This window comes from Thermobia domestica, chromosome 15 (genome assembly GCF_964235325.1).
Source record: "Thermobia domestica chromosome 15, izTheDome1.hap1.1, whole genome shotgun sequence".
NCBI classification, from domain to species: domain Eukaryota; kingdom Metazoa; phylum Arthropoda; class Insecta; order Zygentoma; family Lepismatidae; genus Thermobia; species Thermobia domestica.
Genome location: NC_137468.1, coordinates 118,591,491 through 118,616,072, shown reverse-complemented (window position 1 = coordinate 118,616,072; position 24,582 = coordinate 118,591,491). Strand labels below are relative to the sequence as shown.

Below are 24,582 nucleotides of genomic sequence, written 5' to 3'. Positions count from 1 at the left end.
ACTATGGAGGTGCGAAATCTGTTCTTGTTGATCGAAGAATGCTTCTCTCACAAGGAAGGGTCACGCAGTGGCTCCGCTGAGATCCGAACGAGACAATTGTGTTTGCATTTGAAATGTTATAACTAGATGAATCCCAAAGTTATACGTGCCACCGGGAGGAATATCGTGAGTTACAACATATTTTCTAATGTAAGAACTACAAAAAAATTACATGGCAGAATAGTTTGAACCGAGTCATTTGTTCGGAAACGTTTGGGTAAGTGGAAAACTCGGCCAACACGTATCCCATCATTTTCAACGACATACTTTTTGGGGTAAAAAACTTTGTCCCAGGGTCCGCCGCAGGGTCCCAGACGGGGTCCAACTCAAAATTTTCAAATGGCAAGGGGGGTTAAGTGGCACATCATTTGAAAGCTGTTGTAAAATGAAAGAAAATGCAGCAGGTCTCGACTCTCTACAACAACCCTGTGCAAAATGGCGACGGGTCAAAGTGTAAACAAAAACTTAATTGAAAAGTCCATGGTCACCCCTATAAATCGGAAATGGTAAGACAAATGTGAAAACAGAAAAGGATGTGTGGTATTATTTTTAAAGTATAACGATTTAAGTGAAAACGTCTTGTCCCAGGGTCCCCACATGGTCCCAGGTAGGGTCCAACTAAAAAATTTCAAATGGCAAGAGAGGTAGGACATCGTTTGAAAGCTCTTGTTAAGTGAAAGAAGATGGATCACGTCTCGACTTTCTACGACAACCCTGTCCAAAATTGCGGTGGGTCAAAATGTAAACAAATTGGAAAACAATCCAAGATGGCCGCTTAAAACCTATATCGAAAGGATAAGCATACCAAACTGCTGAAGCTAGTAAAACAAATTTGGCATTAATGTTGATTAGTAAGTGACTAAAATATGCAAAATGTTCAAAAACGCGACATCTTGAGTTCAAAATGCCGCACTATGTATCGAACGCATATCCAGCTCACACCACTGGTGTTGGAGAAGTGAACGTTTATGGTTAATAGTCCACAAAATATCAAAGAGTATAATCTGTAATCCAATATGGCTGCCAGTGTGAAAAATGAGTTTGTATATAAACATGTTATTTCTTGGAATACTGTGACCAAGCCAACAAAGTTTGACGCAGTTCGATGTACTGAAATGACTTACATATGTTTGGTACTTCTTGCCAATCTTGCAAATGATTTTTTTTTTATTTGGTACTGTTTGAAGTATTGAGATCAAACCAACGAATGACATACAAATGTAACCATCACGAATACGTTACAATAGAGCCCCCAACTTACTGGTGCAGCAAGTTCTTTCTGTATGAACTACGTATGACAAAATTAGAAAAATACCCGAAGGTATTCAACTTTTTTTTTTTTTTTACTATGAGTAGGAAGTCATAGTTGTGTGTTCATCGCATATTCGTTATACTCAAGTAAATAATGTCGAGAGAACCGTGACGAACGTCCATTAAGAAGAAACCACATATATGTTGTTACCGAATGAAATAATAGTTGAAGTGAATCGAAATTCAATTGTTCTTTAGTCTTCCTAGTATTTCTAAATACATAATAGAGAAAAATAGAGATTTAGATTTGTACTTTTATGAATGACAGGTTTTAAGCACCTTGGATTCAAGGTGGCCATATTTTTCAATTAAGCTTTTATTTACATTTTGACCCGCCACAATTTTGGACAGGGTTGTCGTAGAAAGTCAAGACTTGCTCCATCTACTTTCATTTAACAAGATCTTGCAAACGATGAGCTTCTTAACCTCTCTTGCCATTTGAAACTTTTTAGTTGGACCCCACCTGGGACCCTGTGGGTACCCTGGGTCAAGACGTTTTCACTTAAATTGTTGTACTTTGAACATAATGCCAGACTCCCTTCCTATTTTCAAGTCTCACCATTTCCGATTTATAGGGGTGACCATGGACTTTTCAATTAAGTTTTTGTTTACATTTTGACCCTCCGTCATTTTGCACAGGGTTGTTGTAGAGAGTCGAGACTTGCTGCATTTTCTTTCATTTTACAACAGCTTTCAAATGATGTGCCACTTAACCCCCCTTGCCATTTGAAAATTTTGAGTTGGACCCCGTCTGGGACCCTGCGCGGGACCCTGGGACAAAGTTTTTTACCCCAAAAAGTTTGTCGTTGAAAATGATGGGATACGTGTTGGTCGAGTTTTCCACTTACCCAACCGTTTCCGAACAAATGACTCGTTTCAAACTATTCTGCCATGTAATTTTTTTGTAGTTCTTACATTAGAAAATATGTTGTAACTCACGATATTCCTCCCGGTGGCACGTATAACTTTGGGATTCATCTAGTTATAACATTTCAAATGCAAATACAATTGTCTCGTTCGGATCTCAGCGGAGCCACTGCGTGACCCTTCCTTGTCAGTTCGTTCAGCTCGGAGATGCTATGATGAATACCTTAAACAGAAACGCATCAAAAGTGAAAGAGCAAAACTAAGTGCTAAAGTTAAGTAATTGAAAGCTGAAAAGAAACAAATGGAATTTTGTTGCAAACAAGAACAAGACGCTCTCGTAGAACAAATATAAGAATGAAAGCAAAACAAAATTTAGTTTAGAAATGTAAATGTGAGATTAACATATCTCAGAGTTGCATTAGGACTGATAGTATTAGGTCTCAGGGAGAGTTAGCAATATAGTCTTGACTGCATGTTTGTTGTTTTTTTCAAGCAAAAAAAAAAAAAAAAAGTCTAATATGCAATGTCAAGGTATGTTGTACAGTATCATACATGTATTATTAGATATTTACATATTAAATTTTGTGTAAATAACAGTTACTCATATTGAACGTAACAGATAGGTAAATGGTAATTAAAGGACTGTGTTGGACGGCTATGGGGATGGTTGAGGCCGTTAAAAAAGTGTATGATAAAACTTATCCCATATCTTCCCTTTTATATTCAAGAATTTACATCAGGGAAAACAAGAATTTGTGTCAAGGAAATCGATCTTCAGTTTTTTGTGGGAACCCTGAAAATACCAACTCTTGTGTTGTACGTCCACATTAGAACATTTTGCCCGAACAGAACAAATGTCCGGAAACAAGCTCTGCACCGGAAAGACCACTAAACCTGACAACGAACAAATCATGTTCATTGTTCTGTTCGGCGTGAAGTTGGTCTTTGCCCGAATAACAAAGAAATGTTCGTGGAATAGCATGTACTAATGGACGCTTCTCGCCAACATTAATCCGAACATAGCAAGAGAGAAAAGATTGAACACACTTTGATTTTCTTTTGCACACATTCAGCATTTAAAAAAAAAAATTTTAAAAAAAAATCCTGCCAGCTAACATCGATAGTGATATCCCACTAAATATGTAAAACAAAATAAAAATATTGTGTTAACCTTTATTTGGCCCCTGTTGCTTACAATCAAAATTGCTTTCTATTGAATTATTCGCACGATTAATAACATATTACTTTCATACAATATTCATATATGTGATTTACGGACTACTTGTTTAGGTACTTGTAATCTTCGTGAACAAAGGAGAGTCAATTAAAGTACTGTAAAAACTTATTTCAGGAGTTCCACAAAAGTTAGTATTAATTATGGTTTCTTGATATGTAGAAAGATGTTTCAGCGAAAGTGCTGCTAATTACTCCTTCTGAGAAATATTTCAAATTATAATTGATTATTTTACGGGCAATGGTTCTCACTAAGAACACATGATTAGCTATTTGAAGGCAATGTTCCCTGGAAATAAATATCCTGTGTTTTGTATCCAATGTACAAAAATATTTTATAAATTGCGGAATCGTGGTTGTAAAGATGTGTTTCAATCATAAAAAGAAACCCAATCACTTCTACCAGTTCAATCATTTCTGGGAATTTTTCAGTGTTTATCATATAAAGTGTTAACAAAATTATTAGCACATTCAGTTGCGAAGCCCTTTGATGCTAAGGGATAAGCGTTTTATTTTATTAAACTATATAGTCCAGTTATTTTAGGAAAATTACCTTTAAAAACTCTTACTAGCATGAGCTTCGTACATAAGTAGTTTTTAGCTGCTCGCAAAACATAGTAAAAGTCCTCGAGGGAAAAAAAAAAAAAACTTGTGCTACGGCCATTATCTTGGAAAATGGCGGCCGAAAAACGATCTTTCGGCATTTTCTTGAAGACGGTCCTTCTTAGCGAAAAATATTTCAATTCTTTGATGCAGCTGCATTGCTTTCTGCGTTTTTGCTTATACATTTAAATGCCTTATGCGAATAAACGTTCAAAATATGAAATGACATTTTTGCGTTTTACATTCGGCGCTCATGCCCTGTGAGCTAAATGAGACGGTGATGATGATAATGAACGACATGGTGGAATGAAGAAAGTTGTAGGAAATGGGAAAATTCCAAGAAAACCCACGCATGCGGTGTTTGTCCACAACAAAACGCACTTGGCGCCAGCTGGGATCGAACCAGAGACTATACACCAGAGGTGAACGTTCTACCGCTGAGCAAACGCGGCTCCAAATACGCGTTCAAGCGTGAACGTATCTATTTATTATGATCCGATGGAAAGGAAGGGAGGGGGGATTTTCACATGAAAGTTTACACAAAGCTTTAATAACTAATGTTTCTTCACTGATCTTTTCCCCGTAGCTTCTCCTGACACAGTCACTGACACTTACTTTTCGTGCGAAAGGTCTGGGGTTCGATTCTCGGTGCGATTACTCGGTCGAAAAGGTGTAACAACTTTTTCAGGCCAGCCATCCTGAGGGGGATTTTGCTAGACTTTCCTCATTCACACCAGGCAAATACTGTTATGGTGCCTAACTTACAGGTCTAAGGCCGCTTTCTTCCTTCTCCCATTCCTTTCTTGTTTCCCACTCTTTCCCGGGTAGTGTACTCGCCGAGGGACTTCATCCCTTATACGTGACGATGCCGGTGTGCCCATAAATATGTAGCGCAAGGAACAGGAGTTTCTCCGTAGTGACGTTATTTGACCCGTGACCCACTCTGACCTACCAAACACCATGAACCACTCTGACCCACTCCAACCCACCAAAACCCATAGTCATCAACTCTGACCCATGATCCACGCCCACGTCTCCAGTGATTAAAAGGTATTACACTTGTAATGAAAAAAGGCTGTGACATTATCACTAATCAGAGTTTGAATTTTTACGGTCAGTCGCTCAAGTACAGCTCTGTTGCAGTACCGATGGATTTGACCTTTACGATATAAAATAATAAAGTGTTTGTCATGGGTCAAATTACGAAGAATTTCAATTTAATTATCATATATAATTATTTCCTTATTGAATTACAGATACTTTACAGTGGAAAATAGAATGAATTATGAAAGTCTGAAATCAAGATAAAGTAGACCAACGTAAAGGGAAAAAAAGTGTAAAACTTTCCATATAATTAAGTATACCATACAAACTTAAAATTTCCATGAAATTAAACTTACAGTTCAAATTTAAAATCTGTTTTTTCACAACTTTATGGCTTGATATCCTTGTGCTCTGAACGCTCCATATAATAAACACAAGCTTCAGCAGTTATTGTAATAGAAAGCGGAGGATATAAAATGCGAAGCACTGTAGTTTTTGTGTCTCAATTAATTTTTGTTTTTCAATTTATTTCTCAACTAAATTTTCACGCAGCTATATTTGTTATATCTTAAGCTATAACATTTTCAATTTAGAGTGCAGTCTTAAAGCAGAATTTCAGAAGCTGTGTACATACGCTATTTTTCCAAACTTTGATCGCCTCTAACTCCAAACTTATCTGGTCTAAGGAGATGAGCCTTGTACTACTAACAACTGACGGAAGTTTCATGAAAATTTTTAATGGTGGTTTAAATGGCCTGGATGAACTGACATGGAAATGACCCTTTACTATTTTCGTAATCGTTATTTGGTTTCGTTTTCTGAATGAATCTATTAACCTTTCTTTGCTACAATTTTCTTAAATAATTACCATCTCAAGTGAGTCTATAAGCATGTGAAACAGTTCCTAAAATTGCAATCTTATACACTACTGCACAGTTCCTTGCCCCTCTAATAATACTAAATCTAAACCATCGAAAGCAAGGAAGAAAATTAGAAAAAATAGCACAGCATTCTCATTATACAAACCAGACCATTTTCATCTTCCTGCCAGGTATTTCAAATAAACAGAGTGAATGAACTTTCCTTACATTAATTTTTCTTGTCATCTGAAGGTTGAGCGGTGTAAGATATTAGGCTTTTGATCTCAAGACTTGTCTTGCGCGGGTTAGAACCCTACTCTTTCATCATGCATTTCATATCAATATATAAACAGACTTTTGGGGAAATGGCTGAAATTCAGTTTAAGTGGAGAAGAGACTATGCAGATTCTATATTCGAAAAGCAAATTGTCCTAAAATGGATGGAACATACTCAAATAAGCACGAAACATTAACATTGATGTCATGAAAAGCAAATAATCAATGAAAAGCGAATAATTCCTCCACTTATCTCAAAAACCAAAAGAGGGAGATGGCTGAAATTAAGCCCAAATCTAGAAGAGACTACGCAGATTCTATATTTTGAAAGCAAATTGTCCCAAAATGGATGGGACATAGTCAAAAAGCACGAAAAATTAATATTAATATCAGTGGAAACCAAGTAATTCCTCTACTTATCTCAAAAACCTAAAGAGGAAGATAGCTGAAAATTAGACTAAATATAGAACAGACTATGCAGAGTCTACATTCAGGAAAGAAGTTGTCCTAAAATGGATGGAACATAGTCAAAAAAGTTACGAAACATGGAAAAGTCAAGTCAATGGAAAATCAGTGAAGAAAATGCAAGTCCACATCCATCTCAAAAACTGTAATAAGGAGATGGTTAATAGAAAGCTTATTGCAAAGACATATTGAAGAGCTTACAAATGATGTATAGCACGTAGTCAAGTTGTTTGATTAAAATCAATAATAATGATAAAGTATATGTATCTTCGAATTACCCAGTGCGCCCCACGCAAAGATTATGTGCTTGAAATATCTCATATCTTGATTTGGAATCCCCAGGCTCGATTTAGCACGCAACGTGACGTTTGTCCTGATCACGTGACAGTCTGATGCTAATGGCAAACCGGGTACAACCTTTCTCATAGTCTTCTTTAGTGTAAGTAATAACTGTGTGAAATAAAACTCAAAAATAAATTAATAAACAATTTTTTTTAAATAAATGTGACAATTGACAAGCGGGTGGGGAGCACATCTTATCACGTGAAGTTTTGGCTGTAGCATGCTTGTTATTCATATATGTTTTATAAATAGAGGCAAAAGGTGGTTGCTTAAGATAAGTTGCATGCTTTCCTTTTTCACCCAGTTTTCAGAGTGAGGATGCGTCATTCTAAACAGTAACCATACGAGATTTCGCGGAAAAGTGCTTATTAAGATGGGTAGTCATTGTGAAAAATTTCATTGTATTTCCTTCCTTAAAAGCAGTGAATAGCTGGTAATGCGGAGTCGGAAAAAGAAGAAAGAATTGAAAAAGAAACTAGACAAGTATCAATGTTGAAACCATTTTTATGAAACATCCTGTAGTAAGGTATCCTTGAGATAAAATACTTGAAATAAATGAATATTTCAAATAATAATATATATTCATAAACGTAAATGGTCTTCTCCGAACGATTGTGAAGAAATGAAATTGAGCCTGTTTTGATATGATAGATTGTTGTAAGGATACTGATATCAGAGATGAGACTCATTTAGAAGAGCAGATTGTTCCTCCAATCACAATCTCATGATGGCGATAGTATAAAGATATTGGTTTACGTATAATGTTGGTAAGTTCGACATTACAAGACTCAAGAATCAGGAATTAAGACAGAACATTAGGTACATTAGGTTCTCAAACTAAAATAATACCAATTTTTAGGAAGCGTTACAAAATATTTTTGATATATAATCTTGTGGAAAACATGTAACGGCTAAGTGAGAAACGTAAATCGTTGTTCGATGATGAACCTAAGTGTGTGAATAAACAAAAGCTATGGGAGATATTACAATAGCCTTCCGGTAGAATTCAAGCACTGTAAACACAACTATATACAAGAATATTAAATGCAAAATTACCTATATTTTAAGTGAAAGAAAGGGGTGGTCCCTGGTTCGATCTCGGGCCAAGTAAGTTTGTGACGGACATCATCATGTCCGTGTTTTTCTTAAACTCCTCTTTCTTCCCACATTCTCATTCCAATAATTATTCCATCGTCATTCACTTGCTTTAATGATCCGTCTTCCTTAACATAACGGGCATAATCATGGGACATTAAACTAAAATAAGGAAAGGAGGAAAAGTGTATGGAATATACCGTTGCAGAAATCAAATACGAGAAACTAATGTACTAAGAATAAATTATTTCAGGGGGAGTATCATGATTGTATAAAGTGAGTAGTAGTAGTTGATGTGGTACAGTGTGAAAACGGTAACATACTAGCAATTACCGAAAATATTTTCTGCAAGTGTGAAACGGAGAGATGGATATTTAGTACGTACCGCAGAATTCCTCTTCGTGATTGAAGTAGCTTTTAAAAAGTTCATACAAAAAGCTAGTGCTGGTGCTGCTGCAGTACTGAAGGGGGAACCATTTTGGTAAATAAAGCGTAATAATGCTTGTGTTGAACTAGCAGGACAAGAGCTGACTAACTATAGAGTAATATCGCTGGTGTCAGCCTGTTACAAGAATTTGTTGTATCATATTAGTGCAAGTCAGGCAAGTCTGCTGATTCTTTAAGTGTACGAAGTAGTTGCCTTTGAGGTTTCATACGAAATCGTCTCATGTAAATTCAACACTAGTTCAGGTATTCTACAACAGCCACGTAAGAAATCGTGATAGAGGTTATACAGTATGTGAAATATGTGCAATTTCGAAGATTGTAAGCCTGATAAATTCTGCTTCAGCACAGAATGTAGTGTCAGTGGAAGCAATCGCTAATATCTTCCTAACTATACATATGAAGAAATAGGTCTGGAAGTATATATATGTGAATAAGACAAAATAGATGATCACAAGTCGAAACCACATGCAAAATGCAAATATTGTAATTAGTATAATAATGAAAAGAAGGTAAATTGTATACATACAGTAGATTCAGTTGTAACAAATAAGAAGGAACCATACAAAGCTTTTTTTGACAATTTGCTACCGATCGAATTAAAAATAAAAATATATATCATAAGAATAAAGTTTGGCTTCATGTATGTGGTTCTAATTCGTAGTTTTGGAAACCAAATGTTGAGGAAAATGTATGTTCCAAAAATAAGCGTACAACTGTATGGAGAAATGTATACAGTGCGGAACGTTATACGAATAAGAAGATAGAGATGTTTGAAATTGGCCGAACAGGTCGCTGGCGACGGAAATACATGCGTAATGATTAAGCTGTCGTTTGAAAATCTGAGAATAAAATCCTTTACATAGATCAAAAAGACGAGAAGATAATATGGCGTTTGATCTGAAGAGACTGAAATCCTGGTAGATTGGATTGGGACGAAATAGGATCTACTTAAGACTATTTTTATGCAGAGATTAGTTTATTGTGCTATAGGATGTGTGAATTAGTTATATCCTATTAAAATGATTATGATATTCCTTTCCCGTGAAATTCTTCATAATAATTTCATGTATAAGTAGATCATGAGTCATTTTATACTGAAATTTTGACAACTAAGAAAAATAAACATTAGAAAGAAATCAGACAGAATCTATATATTGAAGGTACCATCCCTGTATTCATTAGACTAAAGAAGACCTTAAATAATATCATTCAGGATGAATAGCTTCGGGATTCGAACCTAAGACTTCACAACTGCATAGAAAGAGCACTATTACTCACTTATGCTTTTTCGTTTTTTATAATGTTTTAAATACAAACATACGCATTAAAAAGGATTTGTACATGATAAAATAATGTTTTGTCACAGTCTTATTTCTTGTCATGTGTGTTTGTGTAGCCCATTTTCACTAAATGTCCATCAACGTACTTCAAATAGATATTTTCCTCAACATTCGAGTAATAGCCAACAAATATTTTCCTTCGATATAAAAGAAATATTCAAAATCAAATTTGGTGCTGTTGTCGTACAACTGCTCAATAATTGAGTGGAGCGTAGAAAGTAACATACCTAATCTGATTTCCAATATTTGAGAAGAATGGGGGGAAGCTGCTCAGTAACGGAGGACTCATCTTTGATACGAAAAATCCTGTAACGTAAACTTTATTCCAAACTATGTGAGTTTGTAATGTACGAAACTGTGCTAGTTAGGACTTTTTTTCTCTCGTAGAATCCCACATTGTCAACTGTAACATCTTGGTTCATTTATAATCTATCTCCTTTACCTGCAGGGCATAATCGTAGGGCATTAGATTAAAATTCAGTAGCAGAGCGTTCGTCTCTGGTGCTTGGGGTCCCTGGTTCGATCCCAGCTCGCGCCCAGTGAACTTTGTGATTGACAAACACCGTGTGGGGGAGTTTTCTCGGGATTCTCACGTTTTCCCCCACTTTCTTAATTCCACCATTTCATTCATTTCTCATCATTACCGTCTCCTTTAGCCTAGCCAGCATAACCATGGGTCGTAAAACTTACAGATTTCATTTCAGATTAAAAATTGCATCTCATTAGTGTGTGTTATAAGTAATAGTAAATGTTAACACAATAAAGTGTTATTGAAACAATACGTGAATTTTGCTTGTGAAGTTGCCTGTGCATACAGTAGTAGTTCCTACTACTGAAGTGTTATACTTTTCACTAATTTTTTTCTCCTCTTTTTTTTATAGAGTTGGGTATTATATTGATCCAACGATAATTGAATCTAATGATCCATGTGACAAATTATTCCAAGAAGAAATATTTGGACCAATATTGGCTGTGTACCCATACAATGACAACGAAGTAGACGATATGTTAAGTCTTGTTCCAGATAGTGTTCCGTTCGGACTGACAGGAGCCATTTTTGCCAAAGACCAGTGAGTATTTCTGATGAAAAATTATTTACGTTAAGTAATATAATTCCATTCACTTGATATACTTGTTATGCTTGAATTCCAATCTGCACTAACATTCACGTTAGATTAATACCAAAACGGGAGGTTGTGATAGTTCATTATGTGCAGGAGGATGTTGTTACTATGAATATTAGTCTAGAGTGGACATTTGATTGTACATTATTACTAATTAAGTTACTAGAGTGGTTTAGTAGGTATAAGGTGACCAAAAAAAGTTATTACAGTTTCTAAAATCCTATTAATCGTGCGCTGACAGAGAGGAAATGAAATAACGCATGTGCCTACTAAGCAGTCGGGAGTTAGTTTGACCATCGACCTCCAGTAGTATAGGCACATTGCGCACATACAGCAGTCATAGCTTGTTCAGTGTCGAAAGAGAAATGGAGGTATCGAAACAGCTTGTTCGCGTGTTGGTCCTGTTAGCTGCCTCATATGCCAGGAATTCGTTCCAGAAATTTCATGCGTGAAATGTGAACCTTTCAGATAAACCTCGTAGTAGAGACTTTTTGTTTGTTTTTTAGAAGACTAGACCCTGAAAGCAGCCATCGAGGAAGACACTGATCTAACGATGAATTTGAGAAAGGTTCCATGTTTTCGCTGAAATAGTCAGACTGCACCTACATGAGGGAAGTCATACAAGTTAACCATGTGGGTACCCCACACATTGTCGGCAGGCAACAAGGAACAAGTAGCAGCTTGTTTGTCCTTGCTCACTCGCCATATGAACACACCCGTCTTTGATCGCTTGCTCCTAAGGACGAAAAGTAGGTCTTCTCTGACACACTCAAGTGTACCCGACATTGGTTATCGCTGCGTGACCCTGTTCCTCATTCTTCAAGAGCACCTGCATCCAACGAAAGATTTTGCTGTCTGTGTGGTGGAATTGTCAGGAAGTTGTGCATTACAAGCTCCTTTCCTCTGCTCAGACCATCACTGCTGACATCTACTCTCAGCAGTTTTAAAGGGTGCACCGTGCATTACGCCAGGAGCTTTAATTGGTGAATCGCAAAGGTATACTGTTCCTACACGATAATGCCAAGCCATATTTGGCAAAGAGGACCTGAGAGACCCTTCAGCAGCTTGGCTGGAGACACGATACCTGCACCATATTCACCGGACCTTGCACCAACAGATTACCATCTTTTTTCATTCCTCGACAACCACCTCCTTGTTATCCTTCACAAATGAGAGAAACCTGTGGAACGCACTCATGGATTTATTTCCATCCACGACCACCGAGTTTTATCACAGGGTATTGTGCAGCTGCAGGAACGTTGGCGCGAAACTTAAAGGCACTGTATTGTCTATTGTTTTTCATTGCTCTAGAACGGCAAGAACTTTTTTGGGTACCTTGTAATTTGGTTTGCATACTAATACATGGCGCTAACTGCATCCGTATATATAGTCATAAAGCCCTCTTGCTATGAATTAAACAATCTGTGGTCTTAAGTCATTCTGACAGCAACTTGTGTTTGGCAGTTTCTTAAACAGAAATGTTTCGAGTAACTGAAAAATAGATAAAATTGGAATTTATGGTATGATTCAATTCTTTCTCTTCTGGAAGGTAGAAACAGCGAAGGAAATTTGAGAGGATTTTACCTACATTGGGTAACTCATGTCCTTCCTATAAAACTGTTCAACTTCGGGCAAATGAATTTAAGCGTGGCAGAACAAGCGTTGAAGATGCATCACTATCTGGAGTTCCAAAATCAGCTCTAACACTCGAAATCATCGGTAAAGTTCATGATTTGGTTTCAGCCGACAGACTAGTGACAGTACACAAGTTAGCAGAATCCACATGCATCTCAACTGAGCGAGTTTACTTCATTTTGATAATTAATTGCACATGAAAAAGTTTACGCAAGATAAATGCCGCTTATACTCATTCTAGAGTAGAGAAAAATCCTGTCGCTGACCAAAAATTGACCAAGCTACAATTCAAACTATTTCCACATTCTGCCTGTTCACAAGGTCTTTTCCGTTGTACAACAATCTATTCCCGAAACTCAATACTTTTCCGACAAAACAAATATTGAGTCGAAGTGAAAGGGTCATACAGTAAGTGAAGAATATTTTGGGAACCTCGAAGAAACTCATTTTCTCAAAGGAATCGCGAAGCTGGAAAAATGTTGGGACAAGTGCGTTGAACTTCAAGGAGACTATGTCGAAAAATAAAGTTAGTGAAGAATCTCAAATTGTTTTCTTTAATGTAAAATCAAGTTACTTATCAAACCACACTCGTAATATCCTATTAATATAATAAAAAGTGTTAGTTCCTGCAGTATAATGCTTCTGAAAATAACACATCCAATATGCAGGATCAGAAATGTTTTAACTCAGACACTATATATATATAATAAGAATAGATCGCCATCGATTCATTCGTGATGTCTAACATCTAGTAACATCACCCTCTTATAAATTATTGTTGTGTTGAAAAATTATATATTACAGAGGTTAAGATGATTTTCAAATGAAATTTACTCCTGTTAATTATTGGACAGGAGTGGTCGTCAGGAAAACAAAAGACTCAGATGAATAACCCTTTTGCTATATCTGAGGAGTGCAGAAATTGTAGAGAAGCAAACAACCACCGATGGGAATACATCTCTTAACTACTTCAATTGTTTTTCCTCGATACATTTAATAGCTATGCCTGTGACGAAGGATACTATAAACTTTAACTATGGAAATTTACTTAAATGGTCAGAGGTCTTATATTCACAGTCGACAAATAATCGTAATATTATGTAAAAAAATAATTAAATAAAAATAAATAGTAAGTATAACATGCAGCAAGGTAGATGTAATAGATAAACAAGAACTAGAAAATCACAGATTGTAAATAAGCTCTGGATTAATCATGCAGAATAAGATGATACGACACAAATCGGAATAGCCATATCAATTCGTAAACTCAATTTTCAATTAACGTAGTAGATTATATTCTTCATTCGACATATTCATTATATGATAGAAATTCATTTATGCTCATCATCTTCAATTCATTAAATATCAAAACGTAGTCATTTCATTTCATGTTCTCATGAAATTCATTATTATTAATTAACTGTATATGATATACTCCATACCAGACAGTGCTACTTATATAATTAACAGTCCTAAAAATATGATTAGCAGTAAGAAAATTCTGTGATCGACATATTTCTTTAATTTAGCCTCGCGATGATTTAGTATATGTAATTCTTAATACGCTAACTGCGACGTGTAGTTTAGATATTCCATAGTTATTCGAGGTTCTTCTAAGCTATTACTGAAGTTTGTTATTAATGACCACGTGTTAGAAACAAGGAAAATAATTCGTCGAAACCTTATAGATTTAGCAACTCATGGCATATAACTTACTGCTGATAACAAATCACAATTTAAAGCACTTAACAAAGTTCATGGAAAGATTAAGAGGTATTTGCTTCAAAACTAGCTTTCCAACTTAAGTGAATATATTCGACGTAATTAAATAGTACAATAACTTTCTATGTTTTACAAAAAGAAGAGCCGTGGTATCTTAGTGGTAGATTGTTCACCTCTGGTCCATAGGGTACCTGGTTCGATCCCAACTCGCGCCAAGTGGACTTCGTGATGGACAAACACCATATGCGTGGTTTTTCACGGAGTTTTCCCGTTTCTTCCCACTTTCTTAATTCCATTATTTTATTCACTGAAAATAATCATAGTCTTCTTTAACAACACAGCATAACCGTAGGACGTAAAATTGAAATATTTCATTTCATTTAGCAAACAACATTTCACGACCGAAAAATAATTGAATATTTAATTCCAATACCTAGGTATATAGATTATTTTTTCTTCTTTTGACTATCAAATTAATCCCTAGCCGGGACATCTCAGAGACGTGACATGAAATAGCTTTATTCCACAATCTAAATTAACATAAAATAGCATTTCAAGTAAACACTGACAGTAAGACCAAAGAACTTATCAATAAATCAATACGTAAAATGTTACGGGTATTTTGGGGCTGTTACAAGTTACTGATCGTTAAATAATAATAATAATAATCATGCAACCAAATGTTCATTAAGATTTAGGGATTTAGGATTTAGATTTCTGGGCTTTCAGCTTCTAAGGCCATTTAGCCCTTCACGTTTGAGGGATGACGTCCCTCGGCGAGCACACAATCCGGGGAAAGGGAAGGAGGAAAGGATGGGGGAAGGAAGGAAGCGGCCTGGGACCTATAAGTTAGGTACCACCCCGGCATTTGCCTGGTGTGAATGAGGAAAACCCAGGAAAACCTCATTCAGGGTGGCTGGCCTGAAAAAGCGTTTTACACTTTTTCGACCGAGTGCCAAATGTTCATTAAGAGTACTATGTTAAAACATAAAAACGTGTTTTAACTATGTTTTAAATAACTTACGTATTTTGTCAAATATGTTTATGTATGAATCATTTAATACAATCAAAAAGCAAAACGTGGTAAACAACATATATACTCGTCTATTATTAGAGGTCCGTCATTCCTATTAGTTATAAATCGTGTTAACAGAATAGATACACGATTGAAATGGTATTAATCCAATCCATAGGATTCCATAGGCGACTGGATCTCTGTCTTCATTTATTTCATCATCTTTTGTACACTATCCTTGAATGTTTATGGCTTTAGATTCTCAACCGGCAAATGTCAAATCACACAAATACCCAATGAAGAAAGGAATTAAGGTAAGAAAGAGGTTCGAGCTTGTGCACAGCGAGCATAGTACTACCAATAAACAACTTATCGAAGAAAGTGTACATCAACACATCAAAAATCCATGTATTGTAGCTATTTTTAGGACTAGGCTAAAATTGAGAGACCAGCATCTTCAACATTTAACTATATTCAGAACGGAGGTTCTGAGGCCGATTAGCAGGGAAGTAGGAGCCAATTCTCTGGCTCGACGAAGATAGAGCCAGTAGAATAAGTAAAGTGCAAACCTCAGAAGGCTGTGCGTGTGGAATATATAGATACGGTGTAATTTTACAATGAACATGGAAGTGATAATCAACAATCACATTTAGAGTATGCAGAAGATAGGTGACTAAACAAAATAGGGATTTGTGAGAGAGTAGGATTACAAGGATTGTCTGTTACTTATCGAGTTACAATGTCGCACCAATTGCTTCAGAAACCAGTACGATGACGTCACGAATCATCTCTCAAACTACGACACAGATAAGGATGCAGATGTTGTAAAGGGAAGTGTCGATCTCGGGACATCAAGGCCACTTTTTACTGGACCAAGCGGTCCTAGTTCGGGTTTTACTCCATGAGGAATATGCATCTTCATTGATCCACGGCGAGACTTCCAGGTTTTCTCTGACCCTTGGGCGACTGGTTCAATTATGGGCTCTCTTCCATAATACAAGGGTCGTTCAAGGTTGACTGGGACTTCTATTTCTTCAGAGGAAACAGATAGCACAAGAAGCACCAAACTATGTCAGCGTTTCAAAGTATTCTCCGTGCGCCGAGGCACCGTTGCCATCGTTGTAGCGGTTCCCTGATTCCCTTGGCGTAGATAGAACTTGGTTGTTGTTGTAGCCACTGAGGACATCATTCCACAGTGCTTCATCTGTCGTGAATTTTTTTCCCTCCCAGATGGTCTCTAAGGGGTGCAAACAAATGATATCATTGGGGGCTAAATCTGGACTGTAGGGGGATGGGGCAGAACTTCCCAGCGCATTTCGGCCAGAGTTGTTGTTGTCACATTGGCCGTGTGAGAGCGGGCATTGTCATGGAGAACAGTATTTCCAGACAACATCCTAGGTCTTTCATTGCGAATAGACTTTCGTACAGCACCACTCAACAATGTGGAATAATACTGGTCATTAATTGTGCTCTCTTTGTCCAGAAAATCCACATGGATAACACCCTTCATGTCTCAGAAGACACTTGCCATGATCTTTCAGCGGGCGGCTGCGTTTTGCTTTTCTTGAGCGGCGGGGATCTTTATGCCGCCACTCCATACTGCTTCTTTTGGTCCGTAGAGTTGAATATTACAACCATGTTTTATCACACGTGATGATGGATTACAACAATTCATCACCTTAGACTCGAAACCGATTCAAAAGCTGTTCACAGACCGTCATGCGTGTCCACTCCTGATCAAATATCAACTGGCGGGGAACCCACCTTGCACAGATTTTGCGGAAACGTAAGTGGTCGTGAATGATTTGTCTCAACACTCCCTATACTGATATTCACCTCGGCAGCAATATTCCGCACTGTTACTTGCCAGTTTTCAAGAATCATTTTCTCAACACGTGCTATATTCACTGGTGTGACTGCAGTCGGGGGAATGTGTCCATGCGCTTCATTTGTCACCAGCTCCCGTCCTTCGCGAAACTGTTCACACCATTCGTACACTCTTGTCCGTGACATCGTTTGTTCACCATGCTGTGCTTGCAATCTTCTGAAAATCTCAGCTGGTTTAACTTTCTCCTTCACAAGAAATTTGATTACACACAGCTGCTCCACGGCCATAGACATACTGCTTGCCGCCATGTTCGCTGCAACTGCTGCGCATGCGCCAGATACGTCGTGCCGGCATTAGTTACTCGAGAAGGAATACATTACGTTACCCTCAAGTTTTATCATGATCCGGCTATTCATCGATTATTTACGTACGAAAATCGCGGTCAACCTTCAACGACCCTTGTATAATTTCGTAGCTTTTACAAGATCGGGATTATCGTGTGCTGCATTTCCAGGGAGAGAGGATACCGAGCACTTATAATTTTCCGTAAAAGTTCGTATACATTTTTACAGAGGCATTATTATTATTATTATTATTATTATTATTATTATTATTATTATTATTATTATTATTATTATTATTGAGTCCAGTATCCTCAACGGGAATTCTAATAGACACTTCAGTAGAAACGAAAGTATTCTCATGTGACGGCATATAAAATAAGATGGTTTCATTACTCTTTAGAGGAGAACATAAGGCACGTAAGAACGATACTCGCGAAAATTCTGTGTCCTTCGCTTAACCAAGAAAGTTCTGTCGCTTTTTCTGGAGGTCTGTGTTCGATTGGCCCTCACACCGTGACTTGAATGCGAATGGAGATAAGGCGAAGGTCAGTTGTTGGTGTGAGTATATCCAATATAGTACCTAATTGTGGCAGTTCAGTTACACTATGAACTTCTGTACGGACAGAATGACCATGGTACCTCCACAGAGCGTCATAAGGGCGTGTAGTATGCTATATGAGTTCAAACTGGAGTCAAATGCTGCTACAACGGGGCAAAAGGTATGCGAGGCCTTTGGTGAGGGTGTCTTGACTGCGCAAACAGTGCAGCGGTGGTTTAACAAGTTTATGAACGGTGACAAAACACTCGAAAGGGTACCATATGCCAGAAGACCAACATGTGTACAAAATGATCTTCAGGCAGGGCAAATAGTAGCCAAACATGTGAGGAACTGGAACTACAATTCAGTGTGAGTGGAGAAATCATTCAGCAGCACGTCCATCAACTTTGGAAGCACTACGAGTTGGGTCGATGAATCCCACATGATTTGACTCCGGGTCAGAAGGTAACGTGAGCAGACAGCTGGTTTCTTTGCTGTCTTGTCTGAGGAAGGAGCTATTTCTGGACACGATGTTGACATGTGATGCGAAGTGGGTCCTATACGAAGCTCCACGGCGCCGTCATCGTTGGCCAGCATCCCATGAACTAGTTCCAAATCAGTCGAAACCAGCACTGCACCAAAAGAAGATTCTCCTGTGTGGTAGGTGAACTGCTCGCGGTGTCGTGCATTAGGAACTGCTACCAGCTGGTCAGAACATCAATGCAACTGTGTACTGTCAGTAGTTGAGCCGTGTTCAAGAAAAACTCAAAACTCTGGAGCGAGCACTTCTAAATCGCAAAGGGGTCCTCCTGTTACAGGACAACGCTAAGTCCCACGTGGCTAGGAAGATCCGGGACACCATTCTCGCATTGAATGGAAACACTATTGCATCCGCCATACTTCCCGGACATTGCATTGTGTGATTATCACCTGTTCCATTCCTTCGACAGTCACCTTAGAGGACGCCAGTTCAGATCCCTAGTAAAGGAGCAAAATGCATTTGATACCTTCTTCGCTTCATGGCCCACCAAGTTCTACCGCGATGAAATCCATGGCCTTTCAGAACGTTGGCAGAAGGTCGTCGATGCTGATGGGACCTATTTGGATCTTCCAGATACGTCTTTGATAACATATCGATGTTCGAAGATGGTGGATGAAAAAGCGACAGAACTTTCTTCTTTACTTCTATAGATTAAAAATCTTTTAAGTTATGAAAGAATTTGAGTCATATGGCGCGAAAAAATTGTCAAACCACAGAATAGAAGTGTCGACCCAATCCGAAGAAAGTCGCGTATGCTGTCAGGAAGCATAATATTGAGAAAACGTAAAGCTTTAAAATTAGTATTTCCAATCCTGTGTCTACCTTTGAAATATGAGCATTCGAAATTTACGTATGATATTCATAATTGATAAATGTTCTTTTTGCAGAAACTTCTTGAAGAAGGCCGTAGAGGAATTAAAATACTCAGCCGGAAATTTCTACATCAATGATAAATCAACAGGCTCTATTGTTGGACAGCAGCCTTTTGGAGGAGCAAGATTATCAGGTAACACAAGTCAACAATCGGTTATCTATGCCAGTTATTTTATGAATAATAAATATATGTTAATAGCTTAGAGAACAGGAAGACCTTTCCCGGGGCTGATATTTTCTCTGATCATAATCTTGTGCTGGCCGAAGTAGATACTCAACTGAAAAATGTAGACAGAAGAAAGGTAGGTCACAAAGTGCTGAATACTGAAAAGTTGAATAACGAGGAAATAAGAAATCTTGTCGTTGAAAAATTCGAAGAAAAAATTCAAGCGAGGAAAGAATAGGCGCAGATAGTAATGCACAGTGGGAGCACATTAAACTTTGCGTACAGCAGGCTGCAGAAGAAGCAGTAGGTTATCGCGAACACAAAACGGCTAAGAAACCATGGGTTACATAGCAGATGTTGCAGAAAATGAGGGAAAGGAAGGCGTGGAAACAGATTGATACAGAAGAGGGCAGAAAGATGTACAGTAAGTTAAATAATGAATTACGGACAGAAACAGACAGAGCTAGGGAAGAGTTTTACAAAAGAAAATGTGAGGACATAGAAGAATTAGAAGTAGTTGGCAAATATGAGGAAATGTACAAAGAGCTAAGATCTATAGAATTTCGGAGGAAATAAAGGGGTATTACGATGGTAGTAGAAAATAAGAATGGGAAGATAGCCAGCGAGAGAAATGAAGTCATAGAAAGATGGAAAGAATACGTTGAAGACTTATATGAGAGTAGGGATAGACCATGTAGCCTAAATGTTGAAGTAGAAAATGAAGTAGGCGAGGATGATAAAGGATTTAGTATTATTCGATGAGTTTGAAAAACCTATATCCAAGATTAGGAATGGAAAGGCATCTGGGATAGATAATTACCAATCGAATTCATTAAAAATATAGGAGACAAAGGAAAGAAAGAATTGTTCCGACTATGTAATGAAATACATGAAACAGGGCAGTGCCCAAAAGACTTCCTGAAGACGATCATGATACCGATGGCTAAGAAATCGAACCCAAAGAGATGAGGATTATAGAGCTATTAGTCTCATATCTCATGCAGCTAAAATTTTGCTCCGAATACTGAACAGAAGGTTATGTGGAAGAACAAATAAAGAAGTTGAGAAGGATCAGTTCAGGTTCAGAAGAAGTAAGGACACAAGAGATGCTATTGGATTATTAAGGGCGATCGCTGAAAGATTTATAGAAAAAGGAAAAGAGGTGTATGTTGTATTTATTGATCTAGAAAAGGCTTTTGACCGCGTGCAGTGGGAATTGTTGGCGAGTTCTAAAGAAGACAGGGTTAGAATGGAAAGATCGAAGACTCATAGGAAACTTATACACGAACTAAAAACTAAGTGTTAGGATAGGGGAACTGACGGAAGAGAGTGCAATTGGAAGGGGAGTTCGACAAAGATGCTGCCTCTCACCAACACTATTTAATGTTTATCTAGAAGAGATAGTGAAAGAGTTTACATGATGATGATGGCATTTCGGTAGGAGGTAGAATGATTAGATGCATAAGATTTGCAGACGATATGGCGCTTGTTTGAGAATCTGAAAAGGAAATCAATAAAATGTTAGAAAACCTGAGGATGGGCTTTGGAGAATATGGGATGAAAATAAATGTTAGAAAGACAAAAGCCATGTTAATTGGAACGGAGCGGTCTGTGTCAAATATAAAAGTGGGAGGGGAGCAAATAGAGCAAGTGAATAGTTTTCGATATCTGGATAGTATTCGTAGTAATGACATGAAGTGCGAACGTGAAATTAAAGCAAGGATAGGAATGGCGAAAGAAGCCTTTAGGAGGAAGAAAAGTCTGTTTTGTGGGACCTTGAATAGAGAGTTGAGAAAAAGACTCATAAAATGCTTCGTGTGAAGTGTTGTACTGTATGGGGGCGGAAACGTGGACATTACGTAAAAGTGATGAAAAACGACTGGAAGCCTTCGAAATGTGGGTGTGGAGAAGAATGGAAAGAATTAGTTTTGTCGAGCGGAAAACAAATGAGTGGGTATTAGAAATGTGAGGGAGAAAAGAACACTTTTAGATATTGTTAAGAAGAGGAAGAGAAATTGGTTGGGACATTGTCGAAGGAGAAATTGTATCATGAGGGACATCCTAAAGGGCATGGTGGCGGGAAAGAGAGGGAGGGGGCGAAGGAGACTACAATTAATGTATGATATAGAAACAGAAAGATCATACGTGAAGACGAAGAGGTTAATGGAGGACCGTGGAAGCTTCTCAGCTGCTGCAAGTGACCTGCCAATAAGGGCAGAATACCTATGATGATGAAATATCTGTATTTGTGAAAGTCGTATATTCACAGAACATTGAAATTAGACAAAATTTTGTGAGATAAAGACGCTGGAAATGGTGTATTAGGAAAATATAATGTGTATAGTTGTTAATATACTCTTAAACAGGGTGGGAAAAAATCATGATTTTTTTCAAAAAAAAATCATTTTTGTTGATTTTTTTGATTTAAATCGATTTTTTTGATTTAAATCAAATCTTTTTCTTCGTATGATACAAGTCGCGAACTGAAGAAAAAACATTAGGACTTAGTATTAAATGTTAATTATGTCATTTAAGTTTTAAATCCCAATTGAATTAAATCCCAATTGTTAACCTATTTCAATCCCAAAGAATGTTTCTTAAGCATTAAGGAAAAAGTACAGCAATGTATATCAACATGACACTTTTCTTTTCACGAAAGTTACTGATATTTGGCAGGGGCAAATTTTTAAACAATTGGAACTAGCTAGCGGCACGAAATACATATAAAGTACATAAATTTCGCCTAAAATTAACTAACTCACTCTATGACCTATGGAACCCGGAGGTTCAATGTCATGTTCACAAAAGCTCCCCTGACTTCTATCCTTAGTCAACTGAATCCAGTTTCTATTTTGTATTCTTATTTTTGCGAGATCCATCTTAATATTGCCCTCCCATGTGCGACTAGGTCTTCCTAATGATCGTTTTCCGATTGGACTTCCAGTTAAAACTTTGAAAGCGTTCCTACTTTCTTCCATTCTCGCTACAGTCCTGCCCACCTCAACCTCCAAGATTTGATGACCCTAACAATGTTTGGTGAATGGTATAAATTATGCAGTTTCTCATCATGAAGTTTTCCCATTTCTCATTTCCGTTCCTTTTGGTTCCGAATATTCGTTTCAGGATTTTATTCTCAAATACTTTCAGTCTGCGTTCTTCCCTCAGCGTAAGCGACCATGTTTCACAACCATACAGCACAACAGGCATAATTATCGTTTTATATATTTTAAAGCTTCAAATTCCTCGACACAATTCGCGATGATAAGAGATTTTGAACTGAATAATAACACGAATTCCCTGCAGGAATTCCAAAATAAAAAAAACCAAGATGATCAGTTCCAGAAGAAGAAACACTTGTGATTGTTAAAAATATGTTTTATGTGACGTGAAAAACAGTTCAAATGCGAGTTGTCCGTGCATTTAAGACATCTATAGATAGCAGGCACGTTTTTATACTTTTCTGTTGGCTATTTTATTTCCTCTTACAATTTTTCCTGCACAGGCGCGGCAAATTTTCTGCGATCACATCGCAGATCGCGGCATGTTCTGCAATGGGGTCAAGTATCCACTTTATCAAAAGTATTATTCGATATTTTAACGCATCCAAAATTTGTCGTATTACGATCCCGAGGAACTTCTATGTATTTAGTACATAAATTTCGCCCAAAATTTTTTCGCCCAAAATTTTATTTTTTTTTTTTTTTTTTTTTTTTTTTGTTTCGGAGAGGGGATCGAACCCTCTAAATACGCCCATATTATCTGGAAACAAACAAATAGACATGAACACAAAAGAGCTTTCATCTTAAATGTCCATGGTGATTTCCCCGTTGGAACAGAAATTTTAAAACCCTGTGTTAAAAAGAGAAGAAAGCAGGGTTCACCCGTAACCCGTTCAAACGGGATTTTCCCTGATAGTTCCCACATGATACTCGTTTCATGCTGTGCTTACATACATTTGAGTCTCACTGTATTATGATTATTATCTTCCATAATCGGAATAACAGAAGAGAAACGGGATTTTACTTACTTTCACTTTAAATTAATTCATTTCGGAATTTGATTTAAATCAACGTTTTTTATTTAAAAAATCAAGTGATTTAAATCTTGATTAAAATCGTGATTTAAATCAGACTGATTTAAATCAATCCACCCTGCTCTTAAACAACTTTTGAAGGAGCCGACTGTCTGTGTACTTAGTACGTAGGATGTAAGTGATAGATAGGACAAAAAAATAAAAAAGCAGCTTTCGATCGTTAAGATGAGACCTTTTGTTCATACCATATTTATTAAAATTCACAGAGATATGAGAAGTAGTTTTAACTACCTACCACAGACTGTAGAGCCAGTTTCCTCCATTGGCGTCAAAATATCTTTTTAATCTTGAAAAAGAATTGGGCTTACAATGTAATGATCACCGCTCTAACAATGAATGCGATGGAAGAAAAATGTAAACTGTAATTTTTTATTTCAGAAACATTGTAATATCTTCATTCATCAACTTTCGTGTAGAGTTCCCGTGTGGTTAAATAGTTGATGTTTGGCATGAGAGACCCTGTTTGATTACTGGGGGGAACTTTTGAGTTTGGATCTCACTTTAAACTGTAAGTCCACGTCTCATATAGCCTCAGTGTTATTGACCGGACGTTACACGAAAGCAAGCTAAAACTTTGCATAATAATGTTTCAGCTAATTTTATATGCCAGGTCTGTCATACGCACACACGGTATAGAGAGGGAAAAAAAGTTTCTAGAACTTTGTGCCTTGTTAAGTTTGGGTAGACTATATCCATCATTTTAGTTCCAAATGATCTGTTGTACATTCTAGTCACATTGTTTTCTGTTGTCACCTGTTTGTATAAATGTTAGATATGTCTA

The 24,582-nt window shown here is 37.3% G+C and overlaps 1 protein-coding gene across 1 annotated transcript in view; it reads left to right on the top strand.

Moving 5' to 3' along the window:
- The window catches only part of P5CDh1 (delta-1-Pyrroline-5-carboxylate dehydrogenase 1), a 183,244-nt gene that overhangs the window by 144,267 nt on the left and 14,395 nt on the right, over positions 1 to 24,582 (top strand). The window contains exons 10-11 of the mRNA XM_081740093.1: positions 10,804 to 10,992; positions 19,557 to 19,675. Coding sequence (XP_081596219.1) covers positions 10,804 to 10,992; positions 19,557 to 19,675 — 308 coding nt within the window. The remainder of the gene's footprint in view (positions 1 to 10,803; positions 10,993 to 19,556; positions 19,676 to 24,582) is intronic.